Genomic DNA, 25013 nt, shown 5'->3' with positions numbered 1-25013 from the left:
TTAGTTGTAGATGGCCACAATATCTTTATTTATTTACTTATTTATTTTTATGTGGTGCTGAGGATCAAACCCAGGGTCTCACACCTGCGAGGCGAGTGCTCTACCACTTAGCTACAGCCCCAGCCCCTCTAGTCCTCTTTTTTACAATCTCATAACTTCTTCAAATAATTTTAAATGGGTTTATGCCATTTGGGAGAGAAGAAAAAGTCATAGAAACAAACTTACCTGATGTATGCAGGTCCAAAAGAGTTAGAAGTCATAGTATTCAATCACAAGTAAAATTTCTGTAGTAGATATGTATTTATTCAATTAATTCATTTTATTTTGATTCATTTGAGGTGTGTTTTTTAAAATATATTTTAAAAATTTTTTTTAGTTGTAGATGGATACAATATCTTTATTTATCTATTTTTATGTGTTGCTAAAGATTGAACCCAGCGTGTCGCATGTGCTAGGCAGGCACCCTGTCGCTGAGCCACAGCCGCAGCCCTTGAGGTGTGTTTTAATTTTAAAAAAGGTACCATCAATCTACTTAGTGTTGTAAACATTGGATATTTGTGGGTTTTTTGGGGGGGAACTTTTATTTTCTATTACAAATACAGAATTTTGACTTTTGGAAAGAAGGAAACTAATTGAAACTAGTTAAGTAGGTGTAAACTAGGTGCTCTGTGAAGGAGGTCTGTCACTCTGTGGTGTGTATGTATCATTTGTGTATATGTTTGTACATACAACATTTTGAGGAGACAGGACCCTTTATGATCCTTAAAGGGTATACAACACTCCCTCTCCCCGGTGGTGAGATATATAAAGCAGTTCCATTACTAAGTTTGAATACAAAGCATTGTCCCCTTCAAATGAAGAGGGCTACCTGTGCATTCCTTTTTTTTTTTTTTTTTTTTTTTTGGAGGGGTTACTGAGGTTTGAACCCAAGAGGCTTAACCACTGAGCTACATCCCCAGCCCTTTTTATATTTTGTTTAGACACAGGGTGTTGCTGTATTGCTTAGGGCCTCCCTGTGTTGCTGAGGCTGGCTTTGAACTTGGTAGTCCTCCTGCCTCAGCCTCCCAAACTGCTGGCATTACAGGCGTGCACTACCACACCTGACTTCTTTTTCATTTTCTTTCTTTCTTTTTTAAATAGTGCTTTTAAAATCTAGAAGTATTTGCTATAATTTGTTCTCAAATCATAATTTATAAATGGAAAGAGATGGTAGATTACTCTTGGAGAGTTAATAAATCTCACAAGTTTTAGTAAGCACAAGTTAGAAATTATTTTGTTTCTGGAGCATTAGCCATTCCATAGTTATTTTGAGAACTATGTACTCTAGTCATGAAGGCCAAATATGGAAACAAATAATGAGGAGGGAGCAAAGAAAAAAGTCGCTCAAAGAAGCTCAGCTCACCATTACAAACCAGCCCAGAGTGCCAGATTATAATGATTTAAATCACTAATGAATTTCTTGTTATTTGGAAGAGATTTTTTTTTTTTACATTAAGTGAGGGTAGTAATTTTCCAGTAGTCAGATTTTAATGAAAGCATTTACTCATGTAAATTGGAGTTTTATTTTTACATATTAGCGCTACTATTTTGTTTTAACTAAAAATAGTCACCCTTTTCTTTATATTTTCTCATGAAATCCTTTAGAACCACTTCTAGAAATGATATGATTTTGCCATAAGTATTTTGTTTTCTCCCCCATCTAGTTTTTATGAAGTAGTGCTAACTCTGCCTTAATTTGATTTGGCATCCCTGCAATTGAACATTTGTAAGTATCTTGTATTATGGCCCATCTGGGTTGTCATAGAAACCAAAGACCTCCATCCTCTTTCCTCTAGTTAAAAATGGAATGCAAACAGGGCTTCAAAGTGACGTTTTTCTAGTACGAGTGACAGCCCTGTGAAGTGCAGAATAGAAAGGTTTCTTATTGGTTTTGTTCTCCCATGGCCTATCATACCAGTTAACTCTGATACGCACAGCTTTTCTCTTGAAAATCTGGCAAGATACTAATGGAATTTTTTTAAATGTGAGCATCAGAAAGAAGAAAAGAGTATAGTTAGTCCTTTTCCCAGTCTTATACAAAAATTCAGTGTGAGGCAGCAATGTTTTATTTTCCTCCCTGTTATTAGCTTACGTTGAAGCCACAGGACACATGGCAGAAGTACCAGTTAATAACTACAATTTGAACTTCCAATATTAGTCCTGTTATTTATTTCCTAGGTTGGAAAATGTGGTTTTATTTCTTCAGAACCTGTAGACCCATTGGATTAGTACATGGTAATAATTTATCAGAACAGAAATTTGTTGTTATGGTAATATATAATGGACTGTCATTGGACCTGGTGACAAAACATTTTATAACCCCACTTCCATCCAGTCTGGTAGTTAGAGAATCCTTGACTTTACCTTGATGGTTTTCCCCTTCAGCTTCTCTGCCAGAACCACACAAGGCTTTAAATCTGGTGATGTTTCTGCTTTGGAAGCAGATATGCTAGTAAGTTCTAATATATTATTTCATTTGTAGTAGTAAAATATCTGGGGGTTTTGGTTAAGACTTATTAAACTGCTATTGTAGCATTACTCAAAGTTTAAAATGTCAAATTCTTATTTTGACCTAGTTTTGAGTATTTCTAGTGACATAGTAAGGATCTCTGAATGAGAAACATGTAATGGAAAACTGATAAAAAAAAGTTTGTATCCTAGAAAAAATGTTTTGGAAGATTAGATTTAAATCATCATTAGACAGTTTTTGATCTATTTGAAATTCCTTTACTATTTTTCGAAAGGAAAACATTATAAAATCTTTAAACAACATCTACAGTTTGTTAACCTAGTTTTTGGTAATTGTGTGCTTACATCTCTTTGTTCCACATCTTAACTAATGGTCAACAGTTGTTTTCAGTTGTGATTTTCAAAAGTGTTCTGAGTATTATTATATCTTGATAAAAGAGACTCTGCAAGTCCTTAGCATATGAGAAAAAGGTAGGATTTAGCTGCTGATATATCAAAAGGTAAGAGAATATATTTTCTAAATAACACTGTATTCCTTGGCATATAGTGTCGAAGTGAATAATTTGTTTTCATAGCATAGTGTGGGAAATGATGTAGCAGTTTCTTTATGCTAAATATGTTACTTTCTTCTTTACAGTTTGCTGCCTTCACTTATAATTTTGCTGGTGCTTTTTTTGTTTTGTTTGCAAGTATCAAGCAGTTTGAGAGGGCTAACATATAAGCTTCAACTTTCCAATTAATTACAAAATTAGAATCTCCTCTAGATCATTATTTCCACTTGTCAATGTCTGTTTAATAATACTAGAAATGTTGCTGGTTGTTCAGTAAATGTCATATGGTTGCCAGCCTTGCAAAAAGATTGTGGCTTTCCTTCAGCACCGTAGACTGAGACAAGCCTTTCTGTTCACCACTGCATGGCTCATCCCCAGGCAGAAAGCAAGGATGTTTATGTACATTGGGAACAGGAGAGGCTTGAACAAAGTAAGATGTGATGAATTTCTCACTCACTAAGATACAGAAATTCTCATGAAGGTCTCAGTCCCTTCCATCCCCGAGCTTTGTCAACACCAAATAATTGACATAGTATTGGGTCCTTTCAAATTTTTGTTTTTAGGTGTATTTCTGCACATTATTCATATAGTTCTTCCTCTTCTAACTCCTAACTTGTACATTTTTTTTAACCTGTATGGATAGATTTTTTTGATTTCCTTTTTCAAAATAAACACATTTTGAAGCACATTAGAAACAAGGTGAACTCATTCTACATTCAGTTCTCAGTCTGAAATGTAAAGAATAGAGCCCAATAGAAGTGCATAGTGTATGTATAGAGTTTTGATTTGTTTGTTTTTGGTACTGGCGATTGAACCTAGGCGTGCTTTACCACTGAGCTACATCCCCTCTCCAGCCCCCTTTTTTATTTGTATTTTTTATTTTAAGACAGGGTCTCTCTAAGTTACTTACGGCCCTGCTTAGGCTGGCATTGAACTTGTGATCCTCTTGCCTCAAACTCCTGGGTCACTGGGATTATAGATGTGCACCACCATGCCCAGTTTATGCATGCCTTTTCCTTAGGTACATATTAGTTTATCTATTTAAAGGTCCTGTAATCAAGGTCCTATCACAAGAACTTGCCTTACTCCATTTCCCCAAAATAATATTTTAATTATTGATTGCCCATATTTAATTCTTTTTATTTAATTTTTTAATTAAAATTAAGTCCTTGGGTTTAGCATTAGAGTATACACTCTGCAAGGTTTGTCTTCTGTTGATGACTCCATTTTCTCAATTTACTGTTGTCTTCTATGCATAGCTTTTTCAATCTTCCAATAATTTTGTTTGTTGATACTCTATAAGAAGCGTAATCGTTCTTTTGCATATGTATCTCCTGTCTCCTGAAAAAGGTATTTAAACATAGATATGCACAGTGGGTGTGGTGGTACATACCTGTAATCTCAGCAACATACGGAACTGAGGCAGGAGGACCAATTTCTAATACCACCATCAAAATAATGGGAGGGGCACGTAAACTTCTTTCTAATTACATAACTACATTTCTAATACTATATAGTTAGTAGACATATTCATTGAATATTGTCTTCCAATATTATTCTGCTCTCTGTTCTATTCATGGCGCTAACATCCTTTCAAAATTAAGATGAGGGAATGATTAGCAAAAGTGCAAGCAAATTGATAGTTGTGGATGAATCAAAGGATGTTTTGAGAACCTTTCCTAATACTGCATTAAATTTGAATGCTAATAACACAGACAGAAATCCAGCTAGGAATAAGTTGCCAATCTTTAAAACAAAGAAGACCAGAATAGTTTGTATACTTTGAGCAATGCTAAACCCAGTTCGTACTGCTATCCTCTGGGATTCAGTAATCTTTTTAGTCTCTCTCCATGGTAGTACACATATATTCCAGAGTATCAGACTGATTGCTGATGATGGCATTAAAATATTTTGATAGGAACAAAGCTGTGCTTCCTCATTCCTCACGAGCCCAATATTCAGAGATGACCTGTTTGTACACGAACCTGTGGTTTATCTCTTCTTGGTGCAAGAGCAGTAGAATAAGGTCTGCCTCTAGTTGATTGAAGTGGTAGTTTTAAATTCCAATAAGAGGTCCTATTACCAGTGAGGGAGGTTGAAATTGCAGAATGAGTTTGCAGCATGAGGCAGGTCTGCCCAGCAGCAGGTTGATTTGCACTGTGAGACAAGCAGTACGCATAAACAGATGGCCCAACAATGAGTCAGAGTGGCAGATTCTGAACAGGTAGATTGGCTTTTGCCTGATTTTTTTTTTCCTTTTTACCTTTAATTAATTAATTAGTGTGTGTGTGTGGTGCTGAGGATTGAACCCAGGACCACACACGTACTAGGTGAGCGCTCTGCTGCTGAGCCACAACCCCAGCCCTTGCCTGATTCTTAACATGGTTATAGAGTGGAATTTTAATCTGTCTGCCACTCTGAAAACAAGCATTTAGTGAAAGAAATTGTCTTCATTGAGATATGGAAATCATGCATTATTAGGTAGAAGAGAAATCTGCCTGTCACTCCATGTGGACACTGAGAAACCAACATCTTTGGGAGCTGTTTCATGTAGGCATGGCTTTTATCTTTTGGCACATGGTCATTCAGTATCATTCTGCTGAATGCTGTAACATGTAATGTGCAGTAAGAAAGTTAAAATGATGTCTTGGATATTGTGGTTTTAAGAACTATTGACCCTTTAATTGGAAGCACAGTTCTCATGTTTAGGTTAAGGAAAACATTGTTTAAAAAGGATACTATGGTGTTAAGTGTCATAAAAATATATATATCAACATAAGTTTGTGGTGGTTTAAGCAAAATAAAAATATTCATGAAAAAGTACTTCAATTTCCTACATCAAGCGTAGGAACAAAGAAGAATGTAGTAGAATTCCCAGATCTTATTATCCATTTTCAAAATGTAAATGTAAACAAACATTCCTCTGCCACTTTCAGAAGTATTTAAGCAGCTCATTAGTTAATTTTCCAAAACTAGATTTTGCAATAGTTTTATAATTCTAGGAAAGTATTTTAAATATGAGATCTGATGAGTAAAATGGTGTACCACTTGAGTTTTCATACTTTTAATTTCTGATTATCAGATTAGTTGTATCATAGACTGACATCCTCAACTCACACGTTTGTGCTCAAAGAAAGTAAGTAATGAGCAGCATTGTAGGGATAACTCTTAACCTTCCTTAGGGATGTGGTTATGGATGTGCCCAGAAATACAAACTATACCCGAGCTAGAAGCCTTACTCAAGATGGCCACGTATGCCATTGGTTAGATAGAGGTATAAATATAGCTACCTTTTGTTTTCCATTCAAGATTAACTGTGTAAGCACCCACTTCCCAAGGTGGCTTTCATTTTGTCTGCTCAAGCATGTACACCTGGCCTTTGCCCAGGATAGAAAAGGCACCAATCTACCTTTGTACATATTGAAAGTAGTGTTCTAAGCACTGCACTAAAAAATCTAGGAAAATTATTAATGGGAAAATTTCCTCTCTCTCCCCAAAAGAGAAGTCATTTATATGTCAAGAAGTATAGAGATAGACTTAGTGCTAGTTCTTAACCAATTTTTTTTGAGTTACTGAATGATGTATAAAGAGAAATGCTTGAGCAAGTAAATTATCTTCACAACATGTAGTTTGTAGATATCATTGTGATCTGATTGTGATACAGATCCTCTTGTAATTGTGTTACACTATGAACTTTAATATTGAGTTCTGTATCCTGTATTTCTTATAGGAAGCCACATTACCAAAAGTTAGCAAAATAAAAAGTTTGCAGTTTTGATATTGTAAAGATTAGCAGAATATGTTCAGATCACATTTGGTTTAAATAAGCTCCCATCATTTGTTTGCTGCCTTCCAGCTTTATGTTTTTGGTTTGTTTTTGTCTACACATGTATAATTGAACTGAATATGTGTGCCAGTAAGTAACAGAGCTGCGTTCAGCTTCTGCTTAAGTCTGCAGTATTAAAGTATTCCTTTTGTTGCATGTGCTGGTCTTGCAGACTGTAGAGCCTTATCAAATGCAGCCAGTTGGTGCTGCTGGTATGAAAGCACAGGGGAGCTCTCATGTGGAAGGTTAATGGAGCGTAATTATAAAGAAAAATGAACTGCTCAACCTCTCTATCTCCCTCTACCTCTGCACCAAGAGTGACAAGTGCTGTGATCTTTTATAAACCCTGGAGCAGAGGTTTAACCATCTAAAATTACGACAGTATAACTGTCACACACACAAACACCCTGTGAAGTATAGGTATGCACCCCTATGTAGGAATGATTCCTTCCTGTTACAGGGAGCCTTGGTTAGGAAAGGAGCACCTTCAAACACCAAGAAAAGCTGCTTGTTAAACACTGTACTTTGTGTCACTTCTCTCCCACTCAGTTTGTTCCATTTTCCTTTCCTAAAGGTGCTTTCTTCCCTCCGATTAGTGGCAAAGCTGACAGCCTGCTTGTGAGTGGGTCCATTGCACCATATCTATCAGACAACAAATATGCCTGTTTTCCCCAAGTGGGTCCATCACACATGCTCTCACAACCATCCTTAAATCAACTGGATTTATTGATTTATGGTGCTAGGGATCGAACCCAGGGCCTCACATATGCTAGGTAAGTGCTGTACCACAGAGCTAAATCCCAACCCTGGATTCTTTTAAAGGGTATGGAGATAATCATCTCATTCTCAGCATCTAAGCTGAGCAGACTGTAGGAAGCTCTGGTGCCAACTGAGAGTTAGGCTTTCTCCCAGGATCTCAGAGAGCAATAAAATTATGCACATTTCTGGGGGTACAAGGTAAAGCTAGATCCTTATATTGTTTGTTTGAAAGTATCTTAAAAATTATTTAGTCAGGAAAATATAGTGGAGGAGGATGAGGATAGAAAAAATCCAGGGAGAGACATTCAAAGGGTATAATGACTAGATAGATCTGTGCACCTAGTGTGACACATTGCCAGTGAAATTGCAGAGTTGTCCTGCTACCCGTACATCTGAAGGGTGAGCTGAGCTGAGCTGGTTGCTAGGTTGTGGAGCTGGGTTGATTCAGTGCTTTTGCCAGCTCAGCAGAGAGTTGAAAATAAGGTGTTACAGAGTGATGCAACAACAGAACCCCTGACATCTTGTTCTTACAAAGCCTGAAACGTAACCACTCTTGGTGAGGCTGTGCTGCCTGCTGAGATAAGTAAATTCAGCATCACATCCATTAGGCCTGGAGAGACTAAGCGGAAGTGATGGCTGTGTCACTTGCACAGCGGTCCTACTGACTGAACCCTGGTCGTGTGTGATAGGTGGGGGAGGGGCAGCAGGCTTCCTAGTAGCAGCTCTGAACCCTAATCTGAGCGACTGATTTCAAAAACTTTTTTTGTGGCCTTATGTTTTTACCCCCAGTCCCTTTGCATCTTGCATATTGGGTTTGATCATCTGTACTCTATCTTCAAAACAAAACAAAACAAAACAAAAAATAGCCATATAGTTTTTATGCTGAGAAGACAAACCTATTAGTGAATAAAACTTTTAAATCCAGCTTAATGATAGTGGCTGGTAAGTAAAGTTTGCTATGATTTACTCCTTGAAAAATCCACCAAAGCCCATCATTTTACTAGTCTAAATATTGCCAGTGTCCAGCACATTGATTAAATTGAAATCGTTCCAGAATTGAAGATTTTTGCTCAAGGCTGGAAAATTAGCAACAGACTCTAAATTGTCCATCATCTTCTGTAGATGAGGAAGCGTATCATTCTTGTTGGGTTGGCTGTCTGTGTGTTCCTTCTCAGCTGTGGGAGAGGCTGATGGCAGAAGTACAGCCTTCTTGCTGGCCTTTTTTTTTTTTTTTTTTTTTGTGGTGCTGGGGATTGAACCCAGGGCCTTGTATGCAAGGCGAGCACTCTCTGACCTTTTGAAGCAAGTTGTCTTTTTCTTTCTAATCTTGTAAGAACATTCTCAGCCCTTCCAAATCTGCAGGACAGTTTATAGGAAGTCTGCTTTTCAGTGGGCCTCATTGGTGTGGTATTCTGGAGCCACCTCTATTGTGTCCCTAATCTCCACCTGTCATATTTTCCACCTTTATTGGCTCCTCTGGGTTGTTATCCAGATTACTCTGCTTCCTTGGGTCTCAAGAGCCTGGCTTGGCTTCTTGGCTCTTTCTTGAGTCTAGAGACTACTGACCAGTGAGAGACATCCCTCTCCCTTGCCCTCCTGTCAGCTCCAGAGAAGTCACCTCAGAAAAATGGGCTCCAGCCCATTTTTGTTCACACTAGTTTTGTTCACACTGGTTTTTCAAAGGACAGAGATTCCATATTCTAGTCCCCATTTTTCTATCAAATAACTGTGTAACTTTTGATTGGTTTTCAGTCACTGTGTGCCTCAGTTTCCCCATCTGAATTGGTGACAGTTGCTTTAAACCATACCATATAGTTTTGATAATCTTATTGATAAAAGGGTATGAAAATTTACTAGTAAAGTACTACATAAAAAAATTACATCATTAGGGAAATATATTTGTGGAAAATGATACCATCATTTTTCATTTGGAGTTTGTACTCAGAAAGTAGGAGTTTTGAAAAATTTTGAAATCATTCATATGTTTTAACATTAATTTTTCCCTGAATCGTGTAAATAAAATGACTTTGAAAAATCTAGGTCCTCTGAAACAAGAATCAGAAATGGTTAGATCTTAAGTGTTCTGGTCATATTCCAAGTCTGATGTTTGCAGTTTGTTTATCTGATTCCCTGGACAGCTTCAACAAGATAGTTTTCATTCTTCAGACTTTTGCTGAATGGTTCCTTCAACAGCTGCTTTCTCCAGCCCTAGAGATAGCTGTGGTTCAGTGGCAGAGAACTGATACCAATTCTTCCTTTTGTTGGTTTTACATGATGAAGGGTTAAGTTATCTGTAAGATGTTTTAAACTGTTCTGATAAAGTAGCATACTTACAGAATATATTACTAAATTTTTCATTATCACCTTTATATTTTGCATGTAGTTGTCTGTCTCCCTACATCCTCAGGTGTTTTATCTTGCCATATTCTATTCATTACTGTTGATTTTTATGTCATTATGTTGATTTTTAAGTTGCTTTTTATGTCTCTCCATTAAAAGTCACTGGAGTCGTACCCCATGGTAAAATTGTGATTAACCCAGAAGGCCATTTTACTTTTCTGGTTATCTGAAATTATTCTTGACTCAAGGCTAGCACTCTCTCTGGCATTTTAAAAAATTTTCCTAAGTAATGTTTAATTCCATTGGCATCTAGTAACTACAGTTCAGTCAGTGTAATTACTGTCTAGGGGTTAAAAACTGGTAGCCCGTGGGCTTTATCTAATAGCAAAGCTATTTTGTTTGACTCTCTTTGTTAAAAGCAGTTCATTCATTAGTGATTTTAGATGAGGCAGTTCCTCTCCAGCTGACCTTAGTCCCCATTACTTGCTGTTATCTTTATCTGCCTGCTTCATTCATGTGTGTTACCTGCCTGGTAATAGGTAATCATCAGATTACTACTATTCAGGCAAAAGGTAATCATCAGTTTACATGTTCATCAGTTTACATGTCTTCAACCACTGAATGCAGTTGTTCTTCAGTGATTTAGCCTCTCTGTGAGATGTTAGGATCATTGTTGTAAGCATTGGTTTTCTTTGTACAGTGCTGGAGGCGAAAGGTGTACGTGAGGCGATTGCATTCTTTTTTTTTTTTTTTTCTTTTTAAGAGAGAGCAAGAGATAGAATTTTTAATATTTATTTTTTAGTTTTCGGTGGACACAACATCTTTATTTTATTTTTATGTGGTGCTGAGGATCGAACCCAGCACCCCGCGCATGCCAGGCGAGAAAGCTACTGCTTGAGCCACATCCCCAGGCCGAGGCGATTGAATTCTTGCCATCCAGTGGCTCATAGAATTTTAACAGAAAAGATTATTAGAGAACTATGGAAAAGCTAAGGCTAAGATTGAATAAAGAACTCACTGGAGATAATGAACCTTGTTTGGCGATAGGCCTGACTCTACCCCTGATTTGAGACCTAAGTCAAGTCTCCTGGGCAGACTCCCAGTATCCTTCTATTTTTTATTATTGTTTTGTTTTTATTGTAGTCATTACTACATTAGACTGTATGCAAAAAAAAAAAATTAAAGAACCATGATGGTACATTCAGGCAATGAAATGTTTTTCAGAACTAAAAAGACATGCACTGTCAAGCAATGGAAAGAAAACGGAGAAAAACATTATACTAAGGGAAGCCAACCTGAAAGCCTGTATGCTGTATCATTCCAACCATATGACATCCTGGAAAAGGCAAAACTATGGGGACATTAAAAATATCAGTGATTGTGAAAGGTTAGAGGGAGGGAGGATTGAATAGAGAGCACAGAGGATTTTTAGGGCAATGAAATTATTCTGTATGATGCTATAATGGTGGATGCATGTCATTATGAATTTGTCCAAATCCATAGAATATGTTGCACTCAGAGTGAGTCCTGATGTAAATGCGTACTCTGAGTCATAGTGATAGTGATATATCACTGTAGGTTCATCAGTTTTAACAAATGTTCCACTGTGGTGTGGCATGTTGATAGTGGGGAAATGTGCAGGGGTGGAGATGCGGACGTCTCCAATCATAATTCTTTTTTTGGAGGGGCAATGGGAATTCTCCTTACTCCACACAGTTCTGAGCCTAAAACTGCTCTAAAAAATAAAGTCTATTAAAAAATATGAAGGGATTGATCTTATGTTCAGTACTGTGCCTTCTTCTCTTTTGTCCCTGTACTTTTGTTGTATGTGGAAACTGAAGGTAAAGTAAAAGAGGGTGAGTTGCACCATTAGTATGGAAAAGTATGCTAGAAGAAAATTTTTAAAAATCCTTTTATTGTCCATTTATTGTGGTCATTCCATTCATTCCACACACACATTCTCTCTCTCTCTCTCTCTTTCTCCCCCCACCCGTGTGTGTGTAAAAACTTTAACATTTAATAAAATACTTAATTTTTTTCCAAATGCATTTTATTTATTAAGCGATTGTGCATTTTCTTCTGTAGTATTGAAGATATCTAATAAAACTTTTAGTGGTGATGATTTAAAACAACAACAACAAAAAAAAACTTGCTATGAAGCTTTGCAAGATGAGTACAGGTTTATTCTGTCTCTGATGCGGAAAACTCAGGTTGAATACAGAGTAGAGCAGATTCTCTCATGCTGTGTGTCTTGGAAGATCCAGTTCCCCAAGTTAACACTGTCGTCATGTCAGCAGCCTGCCTAGAGGATTGCTCCTCTGAGTTGTTCTATATGGGGTCTTTTCAGAAAGTCAACTTGTAACACTGTTAAACATTTCCCCCTTTAGGTGGTTGTAACAAATTCAGCTACTAAAATTGTGAATACTTTATGAAATTTAGAGAGATTGAAGCATTTCAGAATCTCTTAAAATCCATATGTTATTATATCTGTAGTTGATAAAAATTGTTTTTGAGCATCAACAGTATGATGTTCAATATTCTTTTGGGAAAAATACTTTCTAATGAAAAAATCCAGTATTTAGAGATCTTATAAGAGTTTCTTTTGTTTAAATGTAAGAAAAATAGTACACTTCATCATAGAGTATTTTCTATTTGATGTATACTGCCTGACATGGTATATTTTTCTAATACTATTGACAATCTTTTTCTTTAAAAAAAAATGCAGAATTGAGGATCATTAAAAGACACCATTGGCCTTGAAAATGACCCATCCCTGTCTTAATAAATGTATTCTCCATAGAATACCTCTTCAGCATCTGATTCTGTCATGTTTTTATGGAAAAGAGGATTCCTGCATTATCTCAAATGGTACCCAGGGCTTAGAGCAGGCAAAACAGTTTATTTATCAAAACCCCGTTCTATAAAATGATAACAGGGTTTTTGGTTTTGTTCCCCTCCCCCCATTTTTGGATCATCAATGTATGTAAATTCTATTTTCATATCTGACTTGTCAGGGACAGCTACTGTGCAGACATCTCCAATCATAATTCTTTTGTAAGGAAAACCACAGCAGCTTCAGGGCAGAGGAATGAAAATTTCAATAGTGTATGAGACAGCTCTGATATTAACAAGGCGATGCTGCCTTTTAAGTTGCAGGGGAAGCCATGAAATGATGAATGACAAGCTGGTGGTATGTGCAGTAGCATTTTGTAAACAGTTACAGAGGGACATGCGTTTGCTGAGCTGGAGCTTAATTTACAAATTAATAGGCTCTATGTCATATCTCATTGTGATATAAACACAATGATTCAGGTATTTTTTCATGATAGCAAACAGCTAAATTGTGCAGATTGTGGATGGTTTTTATTTTTTTCCCCCTATTGTCCGCATTACTGTATCTAAGGTCTTTGCTGGGTCAGTTTACATTTAAATTGAACATTTATTTTATGCATTCAGAAATATGAACCACCATACAGGTATAAGAAATCTGGGCTGTACCTGGATCTCTACCCAAAGATATGTGCTATATATAATGTGTTGGAGTTTAGAGATAAAAAAGGCAACAGGTAGCATTCATTCACTTTCTTAATACTAAACTGTTTTTGAGCAATTCTCATTAAAAACACATAAAAACCAGCTGAGTGTGGTGGCACTTGCCTATAATCCCAGCAGCTCGAGAGGCTGAGGCAGGAAGATCACGAGTTCAAAGCCAGCCTCAGCAAAAGCGAAGTGCTAAGCAACTCAAATGAGTCCCTATCTCTAAATAAAATACAAAATAGGGCTGGGAATGTGACTCAGTGGTCAGGTGCCCCTGAGTTCAGTCTCCGGTACCAAAAAAAGAAAAGAAGAAGGAAAAACCACACAAAAAACAAATTTCATTTAAGCTATCATTGAAACATAGTGCAGTGGTAGAGTGCTTGCCTAGCTTGAATGAGGCTCTGGGTTCAGTCCCCAGCCACCCACATGTGCACATACACACTCACTCACACACACATACACACAAAACATTTGATTAGATGTTAAAGGTCCAAAATATAATTGACACTGAAAATAAAGCCATTTAATTAGCTGCTGTTCTGAGTTGAAAGTTCCTATAGACAAATTGTATTATTGGTTACCATCCTTTATTTCCATATTGGCCTTAACAGTTGGCACTCCCCAACATTCATTTGATCATCGCCATTTTTCTTAAGCAAAGAGGACGTATAGTATAGCTTAGTGCTTCATAGAAACATACAGGACTTATATGTAAATTAACTTATTTTTAACTTTGCCCTCCTTTATCTTTTATTATAGAAAAATGTACTACAACTACGTTCCCACTTGTACATTCTAGGCAAAGTACTCCACCACCAAGCTATATCTCCAGCATCTTTGTATTGTTACGTATTGTTCTGTAGTTCTCTAGAGGTCATAACTCTTCTTGCATACAAAAGAAGCTATCCCTTTCTTGTTTATTGCAAATTAAAGGTAGTCCCCAGGTTCTTAGAAGGACCCCTAGCTATAGGCAAAGTTTGGTTATAGCAATATAGCAATGTTTTATAGACATGCATATCATACTGAGGGAGAAGGTAAGACTGAGTTTACCTATTAGAGCATGGAGAACTAAGTAAGAAAAATGAAAACAGTGTTTCATTCAGTCAGTCTAGTGAATAAAGGGTGTAATTCCCTGTAGAGATGGAATGTAAGTCTTATTAATATGGATAAAAGGTATTAATTTCTATGGAGATGTGTTATAAAATCCATTGATATAAATATCTGTGTGTGTGCATGTGCATATTGAAAGAAGAGTAAACCCCAAAGAATTTTTTTAATTAAAAAGGTAATACAGGGGCTGGGGATGTGGCTCAAGCGGTGGCGCGCTTGCCTGGCATGCGTGCGGCCCGGGTTCGATCCTCAGCACCACATACAAACAAAGATGTTGTGTCCACCGAAAACTAAAAAAATGGATATTAAAAAAAAAAAAATCTCTCTCTCTCTGTCTCTATCACTCTCTCTTAAAAAAAAAAATACAAAGTCTAATCAATACCATGGCATAAGCATTCTCTAACTTCTGTTTAACGTCCATGCAAAGAATTTTGTTGAACTTTATTGAAAAAAGTTCTGATAGTGTGTACTGTTGCTGCTCCTTCATTTTTATTGTACTGTACAAATCCCAGATACCTTGCAGAACTAGAAAATACTTTTTTCCCAAATCTCAAAACCAGGATACAAACCCATTTTGGTAGACAATATGTCCAGTTTACCATGCAAGATGTAGTGGTATATATTGCCTCTGTCAAGTAGATATCATTTTAAAAGGATATAGCTACTTGTCTAATTTTAACTCTAAAACTGAATCTCAGAGAGTTGGGGAAAACCTTCTAGTATCTTAAAAAATGAATAAAATGCAATTATTTTTAGCCAAGTTTGTGTTTTATTTTTACAGCCTTTTTAAATTTTTATAGCTTCTGCCACCAGTATTCCTCTTCCTCCTCTGTTAGAATTATACCCTGTATTTCTTCTGGAACATTTTCTCCAGTAACTTCACTGCATATTCTCCCATTGAATTTTATTTATGCATTAAGGAAGGAGTTAATTGTGAGTTTATTGCCTCTTTTCCTATGTTTTTGTTCATAAAATGACATTCTGTGTTTTTGTGCATAAAGTGGTGAAATCTTCACTTAATTTTCTGTTTCATTTAAACAACACGTGCATTTGCTCTGGATTGTAATACTGTCACTAACATTATGTCAGTAATGCACACACTATTCCCGAGGGGATAATTGTGTGGAACGTCCTGAAGACCATTGTATCTCCTTCCTGCTTCCTCAGATTTGATGAATATTGGTGTTATTTATAAATATTGTATGGTTGGGTTTCAATGGTACAGTAGAAAGACTTTTTTTCCTCCTCTGAGAAATTCCTTTTGTTTTTGCAGTGCTGGGGTTGAACATGGGGCTGCAAGCATCTAGGCAAGTGCTCTACTGCTGAGCTACTTCCCCAGCCCCATTTGAGGAATTCTGATATCATCAACAAATATAAATTTCTCCTTGTTAGTTTTTTCTGCACCAATAAAATTTAGTATCCCTAGTTTCATTTTGAGCAATTGTTGATTCTGAAGACCTCGAAATATTTCCCACTGCATTTTAGGTATGAAGATAAGATTTGTTCTTTACTTTGTGAATTTGTGAAAAATTACAGGTTGCTGTCACGCTCTGGTATGAAAGGTGAAGCTTGTATTTTCAGATTGTGTGTTGATTCATGGAGGGAGAAGGATAAACTGTTAAGGCAGTACTGGGGGCCACATGTACTCAAGACATCTTATGCAGTACTGCGTAAGAAGATGTCTTGAGTAGGAGTGGCCCTTATAATTGATGCAAAACAGATAATGTGTCAGGAGTGGTGATGCAGCTTGGGAGGCTGAGGCAAAAGGATCACAAATTCCAGGCCACCCTTGGCAATCTAGTGAAACCCTATCTCACAAGTAAATAAAAAGTGCTTGGGATGTAGCTCAGTCATAAAGTACCCCTAGGTTCAGACCCCAGAACCACAAATAAAAGAAAACAAAAACTGATAATGCTGCATAGAGCATGGCATGCAAAAACAGTGACATCCAGCCAGGGAGGAAGAGAAAGGGCCTTATGCCTAGAGTTCCTTTTAGGAGAAACATTCTGAAACTTGTATGCAAATTTGTTGGTGAACATAAACTATTGGCTCAATTGCAGGGAGAGGTGGGGCTGTCATTCTGTTTCTCCTTCTCTTTATCTCCTTCTCTTGTGACCGGTGCCATTAAACTTGGAATGATTGACTTAGATAATAGAAACAATTCCAGCATTCTGTTGTATTGGATCTATAAAATTTCGTATTTTTCTTCAGGATCTTTCTTGCTGTCATGTGAACATGTTGATAGTATCACATGAATGTCACAATATTGATCACCATAACTACCTGTCTTGGAAACTGACTAGAAGTGTCAGAGGCTCAGTGAACTCTTCTGCCTGAACAAGCCCTGATGAAACCCGATGGTGCGAATGTCAAGGGAAACTGTGGCTTGGTATCATGGGTTTATGACAGGATTGAAGGGGGCCATACTCACCACCTCCAGGCCTGCCATATTGGCCTGTTATTGACAGAAAATACATTAATAAAGAGAAGATGATGAGTTATTAACTTTTTCTCCCTTTCTTCTTCCATCACTTTTTTTGGCCTTTTTTTCCCCCTTTCTTTCTTTTTTGATACCAGGAATTGAACCCAGGAACATTTAACCACTGAGCTACATCCCCATCCCCTTTTTTTATTTTGAGACAGGGTCTCTCTGAGTTGCTTGGGGCCTCTCTAAGTCGCTGAAGCTGGCTTTGAACCCATAATCCTCCTGCTTCAGCCTCCCTAGCCACTGGGATTACAGGCCTGCGTCACTGCACCTGGCTGTTATCTCTTATTAACTTATTAGTGAATGTTGGATGGCCAGTTTGTGCATTTTAGCCTTTTTTCCAAGATGTAAGATAATGTCTTAAAATAATTAGCTACATTTAAAGATCTCCCTCATATGTGAACACCATTGGCAATGCAAATTGTTTATGCCAGTATAACCCTCATTAGTGACCAGCAAAAGCCATGATTTCTTTGTTTCAAACACCGTAATGAATGTGTAGACTCTCCTATGGAGACAAGAGGCCACCTTAAAGCTGCAGGCACTGGAAGCTCTGCTTGATCCTATGTGGCCAAGACTTCCATTGTGACTATCTTCTCTCTTGCTGCCACCAAGTACTGGTGCTGAACTAGATCCAGGCCCCTCTGAAGGGATGTGAGTGTAGTATTTGCCAGAGCCACAAGACTGAACTAGAGCAAGACAGGACTGTGGGACTCTAAAAAGCTGGCTCTGATACACAGCAGCTCTTCTTTACTAGCCAGCCCTGAAAGAATATACAGGGCTCCTGTGCCCACAGAGCACCTCTGCTGCCCAGCTCATCCCCCATCCTGACTGCAGGCTGTGATGGAAAGCAGCAGTGTTGCCCCCAAACCTTGATTTTTAAAAAAATTCACAGACATGACTACACATGTAGTGGTCTTCTAATCTGGCGAGCACAGCAAGGAGTGAGGGGCAATGCATTTCTGAGCAGAACTTTCAAATACTACAGCCGTCTTTTACAGAAAATTTCTCCCAATCCATGTGCTCTGACCTTCATTTTTTTTCCCTCTTCTTTCAAGGACCAATATAAGTTTGCAGGTATTGGATCTTGGGTTTCCTCCCCACTCACAAGTGCAAGTGTCTAGGGCTTTGTTTCAGGCCCTGGGGAGGAACAGTTGTAAATGCAGTGTGACTCACTTGACTCCCACTCTCTGCTTCTGGTTCTGATTGGTCGCCACCTTGCTCTAGCCATATGGCTGAAGAGTACTCCAGCCTGCATCTCTCTCTGGCTCTTCCCTGCTGTGGCGTATAACTGGGAGCAGGTTCTGGGCTTTGTCTCTTCCTTCTGGTCCACTTGAGTTAGGCAGTAAGTAGGAGAGCACACTGTGTTTCCTAAGGATGGCTGTAGAGGAGGAAAACACTCTGTTCTTTTGTGCCTGGTACAGTAATTATTGTTTCCTATGCTGTTTTTATTCAAGAGGGCATTCTGTTTATTTCTTTGGCAGGTGTCACATTTGTTTTGTATTATTTCCTCCTGGTCTCTGTCTCCTGTTTTTGTAAGCATTCTTAGACACTCCCCTTTATCTGCTGATGCGGCACTTTAGCTATCTTGCCAATGTTCAATGTCTGATCTGGGGAGGAGGACTGAGAGCAACTTCAAGTTATTATTTCATTTGTAAACATCCAAAAGTTATGGCAGGGTCCACACAATAAAATCTACATGTGATGCTCAAAGTCACCTGCAACACTGCTACTATTACTTTCATTCTTGTAAACCGTAACAGTTCAATTTCTCTGCCTTTTATTTTAAACTTGCAAAATAAAATTTTGAAGACTCAAGTTAATTTTTATAAGTGTTCAATATTTTATTAGTTTGCATTTTAATTATTCCACAGATGGTTTCTGCAAAGACTTTGGACTCTGCGTTTAAAAAAATATATTTATTCAGAGAGGCAGTGATAGTAGAATATAATGTATAGGAGAATTTTTTTCTCCCCCCAAATTGGCCTTTATATGACATTTTAATTGTCTAAAGAGAATCAATAATGAAAATTTAAAAATCTCAAGAATATATTTTGTATTGATTTAAAGTTTTTAAAAATCCATTTTATAAATATTTTAATGTTTGAATATGTTAAGTGAGTAGTCTGCAGGTTTGAATTCTTTAAAGTGTGTGTGTGATAAAGTTGGTTGGAGCCATAGTAGAAATTTGAAAATTAATTTGGCTCTTCTGGTTTCATTTAACCCTTTATTTAAACCTCTGTTGCTGAGCTCAACTAGCACTTTCTTTATCTCCATTCATAATCTGTACTGGAAAATAACAATCTTTAACAATCTTTTTTTTTTCAGAAATAGTACACTGAGCTAGTGAACTCACTTAAAAGTGTGTGAGAGCAATGATGTTTATTCAGCCATGGGGACAAGGGAGCCAGACCCCAAATCTGGCCTCATATGGTTATGACAGCATATAGTCTCTGAGCCATTTACTTGTCTTCAGTCTTGTTACTTCACACACACTGTGAAAAGGACGTGGACATTTACTCAGCATCATAGTTCTCAGCGTAGAGTACAGTTGTGAACAAACTTCATTCTGTTGAAATGTATGACTCTAGGGCCTGGGAATACAGCTCAGTGGTAGAGTGTTTGCATGTACATACAAGACCCTGGGTTCAATCCCCTGCACTGCAAAAAGAAAGAAATGTATTATTATAGTAATGAAGATAGCCAAAAACACTTTTAAAAGTTTGAACAAGGTCTAGAAAATTCAAGAAACCTTAATTTTAAATTTTCATCCCATGTAGTCAAATCCCTAGACTGTCTAACCAAATGGATTTCTACAGATCCTGTTCCAGCAAAGAAGTTCTACCCAAGAGTTACATATTTCAGTAATTTAGAATGTCTAATGTTTATATTGTATACTACTGGAATCATGGTTTATTTGTTTTAAATGTGTTTAATGTTTCAAATTGGGATAGATACATGATATTTATTTGATTAATAAAAATTACTGTGATTGAGATCGCTTATATCAGATGCACAATAATGTGCCAATCATAGTTCTGAGTACTTTGTGTATATTAGCTCACTTGTGCTTGTAAGTACTTACTGTCTCCTCATTTTATATACCAGGACATTAAGGCACAGGTAGGTTAAGACACTTGCCCAACACTGTGTGGTTGGTAAGAATATAAACTGAACTTTGAATTGAAGCAGTAAGATTCCAGAGGCATGCTGTTACTGCTGTGCTAGTCAGCCCTTCCAGTCTTACTTGCTAACCTAATAGTAGTCAAGAAATCTGAGCTCTGCAACATGATCTCTTAGCTGTTTTTTAAATCTACATGCCTTAATTTCCCTTTATAAAAAACATTTCTTATACCATTGGTTTCATATTAATGATAATGACTTTTATGTTCTTTGAACTCCTTGTTTGTACAGTCTATGTAATTATAGATGTTACAAGTTTTAGATGAAACTAGTATGGAAAAGATGTCAGAGGCATATAATTGCTGTGTTTCCATGCAGCTAACAGAACAGCATTCTGATAGATTTTTTTTTGTCTTCATTTGGTAGAAAAGAGTAGTTGAACAACTACGGAAGAACCTGATAGTAAAGCAAGAACAACCAGACAAGTTCCAAATACAGCCATTGCCACAATCTGAAAACAAACTACAAACAGCACAGCAGCAGCCACTACAGCAACTACAGCAACAACAGCAGTACCACCACCATCACGCCCAGCAGCCAGCTGCACCCTCTCCCAGCTTGACTGCTTCACAGGTAAAAGTATAGATATAGGCTTTTTTTTTTTGGTAGATTGGTTGTGATTGGTCATGGAGAACAGGATTTGTGTCAGCCATCCTAAGCTCAACTAGCAGCACTAAACAAAAGTTCCTGTGGGGTGTGGGTTGTAGTTCTGTGGTAGAGCACTTACCTAGCATGTGTGAGGCACTGGGTTTGATTCTCAGCACTGCATATAAATAAATAAAAATATTTAAAAATTAAAAATTAAAAAATAAAGGTCCATTGACAACTAAAAAAATTTTTTTTTAAAAAGTTCTTGTTACATTTTTTCTTGAAATTCACTGGCAGGAAGAAAGAGGCAAAAGTTAAATGACCTGTCCAAAGAAGGGAGAAAGAGTCAGTGACAAAGAAAACTCCCTTTTGTGCATTCCAGGAGAGTAAAAATTCTTATTTTGAATTTCTGGAGGTATTTGTTTGCACTTATTCTAAAAGTCTGGCCTCTTCCGGAATTGTTTTTCTGGAAATTTAGCAGGTAGGCTTGAAGCTATAGAATAGTGCTCTTAGGTCCAGGTAGAAGCATTCAGAAGGACGATGTTAGCCAGTTCAGTGGCACTCATGTATAATCCCAGCTACTCAGGAAGCTGAAGCAGGAGGATCACAAGTTTGAGGATAGTCTGGACAACTAGTGAGACTTGTTTCAAAATAAAAGGGACAGGGTATGTAACTCAATTGTAGAATACCCCTGGATTTAGTTCCCAGTACCCCCAAAAAAAGCTCCCAACCAGGACTTGTGTCATTTCTAAAAGAATGCTTATAGCCTGACTTTCGTTTGGAGTATTTTCTTTGTTTTTGCTTTTTTGTGGTGCCGGGGATTGAACCCAGGGCCTTGTACACGTGAGGCAAACACTCGTTGGGAGTCTTAAACAGAGTTGGGTTAGGTTTTTCTCTTTCCAAAAGTTTAGTGGATCAGAGAGTATTTACATGGAAAGAATGTGGTAGAATTTGTCGTTACCTCATGCATAGGAGTTTTCTGTCTTAATTCATGGAAACTTTCTCTTCGAGTAACTTACCATGTGATACAAATCAGGGAATATTTCTAAAATACTTATAATAACTATTTCCTTCCCTGGTCACCTGAGTTCTGTGCTGCTTTGGGACGATGGATGGTGAGAGGTCCAGGAGTATCTTCAAAATAGTGTTGTATGACATCTCTCCATTTGGTAGCCTGCCTGATTAGCTAACCATTGTTTTATTTTGTTTAATTCAAAGATTTAATGTTAAAACCCAAAGGATCCTCAAGATTTTTGATTTGGGTGATTTAACTTTACATTAAACTGTCATTCATATTTATTGACTGCTCTCTGTGTACTAGATTCTGGCATTACAAAGAGCAGTGGTCCCTGCCAAGAATCTGGAACGTTCTGATAATTCATCTTCATTTATTCTGTAAATATTTATTGAATCCTATTATGTGCAAGCTGTGCTAGGTAACATGAAGAGTAGATTCACAAGTAAGATAGTTTCTGTTTTCAAGAACCAAAAACATTTATAGAGCAAAAGGAAGACATAAACTGCTAATAAGAAGAAAAGTACTAGTGAAAAGCTGTAAAAAATACAGAGAACAGAGTAATCTTACAGGAATCAGAAAATGCTCCTTAAAGGAGGTGGCATTTGAGCAGGGCCTCAGCCGGTGAATGGGATTTCAGTGATGATGGAGCACAGGGGAGAGAAGAGAAGTATAGAGAATAGTGTGAACAGAAGTGTGGAGTCAGAGAAGTAAATGCATACCTTGGGAATAGCAAGTAGGCTGGTGTGGTGGGAGCATAGATTCCAGGAAGATGAGGCTAGAAAAGCCAGAAAGGGGCTGGCTTATTGTGGAAGTCTCAACTGTATGACCCAAGCTGGGCATTTTGGCAGTCATAGTAAAGTAATAATAGGGGCAAAGAAAAATGGGAGGTTATATATGGCATATATTAAATATGTAACTTCAGAAAGGAATAACTACTAAGTAGTGATCAGAGTGAGCAGGGAAAAGATGCTAGGAAGAAAAGAATTTTTATTTGTTTTTGCAGTACTAGGGATTGAACTCAGGGGCCCTTTACCACTGAGCTACATCCCCAGCCCTTTTTAAAATTTTTTATTTTGAGTCAAGGTCTCCCTTGCTTAGGCTAGCTTGGAATTTGCTGTTCTCCTGCCTCAGCCTTCTGATTAGCTAACCAGAGTGCACCACTGCACTGCACCAGGAGAAGATTTTTTTTTTTTTTGGAGGGGGGACGGGTACTGGGGATTGAAACCAGGGGCACTCAACCACTGAACCATATCCCCAGCCCTATTTTGTATTTTATTTAGAGATAGGGTCTCACTGAGTTGCTTAGCTCCTCATTTTGCTGAGGCTGGCTTTGAACTTGTGCTCGTCCTGTCTAGGTCTCCCAAGCTACTGGGATTACAGGTGTGCGCCACTGTGTCCAGCCACCAGGAGAAGGTTTTTTATTGTCTGTTAGGGGGTATTTTTTTTCTAAGCCAAGTGATGATCATGTACCAAAGCATAAAGGAAGCAATGAAGAAATCTTGTTGCAGGAAGCGGTAGGACCAGTTCCTTTTATGTAGTTAACTCCAACTCATATGTTTTAAAATTTTTTCCCATATACAGAAAAAGAATAGAATACTTGAATACAGGTATGCCCTTTGACCTACATTCACAATACTTTCATTTTTAATAATACAAAACAATAAAGAAGAATGCAGTTAATACAATGAAACAATGTAAACACTTACAAAGGAGAGGGAGGTTCCTTTCTGTGGCTGTTTGGGTGCACAACAGTGAATTTCCACTCAAAATTAAGCAAACTATCTAAAATAGTTATGAAGGTTACTAAAAACCCATAGTAATAATTTCTCTAAGTTCTGATGCATACTTTGGAGTTTTTAATCAGTACTTCATATTTTGCAAGTAAATAACAATAACTTAGCAAAAGAAATAAACAAAAGGGATTTTGTTGTTGGTGTTAATTACCCTGTTTTTCTGCATTAACTTCTGGCTCATGCAATTTGGGGTTTTCTCAAAATTTAAAAATTCTTTATGAAAACTGTGCAGTAAGTACTACCCTCATGAAGATGATCAGATATGGACAGCATTAGCTAGCCAAGGACTAATCACAGCTTCCTTAAAAACTCAATTTCTTTGTTATCAGACACTTTTTTGCTTTGCATTTTCTCCTCCTCTTGCCAAAACAATTCAGATGTTTTCATTAGGCTTGGATTTCAAAGTTACAGATTCTCTTTCTATCTAATCCTAATGAAGAGCTAGTTTTCTGTTCCCTAATATTTGAACTAGAGTAACCACCAGGCCAAGAGTAAAAAAATCTAAGGAGACCTATGTGTTGGTGTCAATAAATGGTTAGCTAATATATACTTTTAGATATTTTCATTGAGGCATAGAATATATGGAATTTTATAGACACTGAAATATGTGTAGTGAAATCAGGCACAACCAAATATTTATAAAGCAAAGATGTGAACACACTCATTAGATTTCAGTGTTATTTAAGCATTGGTTTAATGGGAGGTGTGTACATAGTCAGGAAGGTTTGTGGTTTTATTAAGTATTTTCTGGAGTAATCAGTTTAGGGCTATTATTCAAAATGTTGATAATGATTTACCTGAACCAAGAGTGTGTCCAAAAAAAAAAAAAAAAAAAGTACTTTGAACTCTTACAGTGACAGTATGCCAACTGTTTTTAAAAGCCGTGTCAGGTTCAGCTGTCCAGAGCTGTTTCCACGACCCATAGTAGCAGTAGGATTGAATGGCATTTGGTGTGACTTGCTCTCCACTTCAAAAATTCTTTGTATTTAAACATTTAAAATTGACAGGTAGTGCTAAAATTGCACTGTTTAAAACTCTTATTACAGATAGCTGGTATTGGGGCTGGGGTTGTGGCTCAGTGGTAGAGTGCTCACCTAGCACATGTGAGGCACTGGGTTCAATCCTCAGTACCACTTAAAAATGAAATAAAGATATTGTATCCACCTACAACTAAAAATAAATATTTTTTTAAAAATCAACAAAAGCTGGTCAGTTGTTGATGATATGCTACTGTAACATTTCTAATGATTCATGGCATCCAGCTTTAATTTGGTTTTCATCACTGATAGAAAGTAATGACCTGATACCCCCAAAT

The 25013-nt window shown here is 37.3% G+C and overlaps 1 protein-coding gene across 29 annotated transcripts in view; it reads left to right on the top strand.

Moving 5' to 3' along the window:
* Positions 1–25013, top strand: part of Phf21a (PHD finger protein 21A) — a 189923-nt gene that overhangs the window by 114547 nt on the left and 50363 nt on the right. For all 29 annotated transcript variants that reach the window (XM_046456865.2, XM_058583609.1, XM_046456810.2 and 26 more), the window contains one exon: positions 20666–20872. In XM_046456865.2, coding sequence (XP_046312821.1) covers positions 20666–20872 — 207 coding nt within the window. The remainder of the gene's footprint in view (positions 1–20665; positions 20873–25013) is intronic.

Source organism: Marmota monax, unplaced genomic scaffold (assembly GCF_021218885.2).
Source record: "Marmota monax isolate L192 unplaced genomic scaffold, Marmota_monax_Labrador192_F-V1.1 WCK01_AAM20220418_F8-fsc00047, whole genome shotgun sequence".
In the NCBI taxonomy this organism is placed as follows: domain Eukaryota; kingdom Metazoa; phylum Chordata; class Mammalia; order Rodentia; family Sciuridae; genus Marmota; species Marmota monax.
Note: the sequence above shows the minus strand (reverse complement) of the source record. Positions and strands in the feature narration are given on the sequence as shown.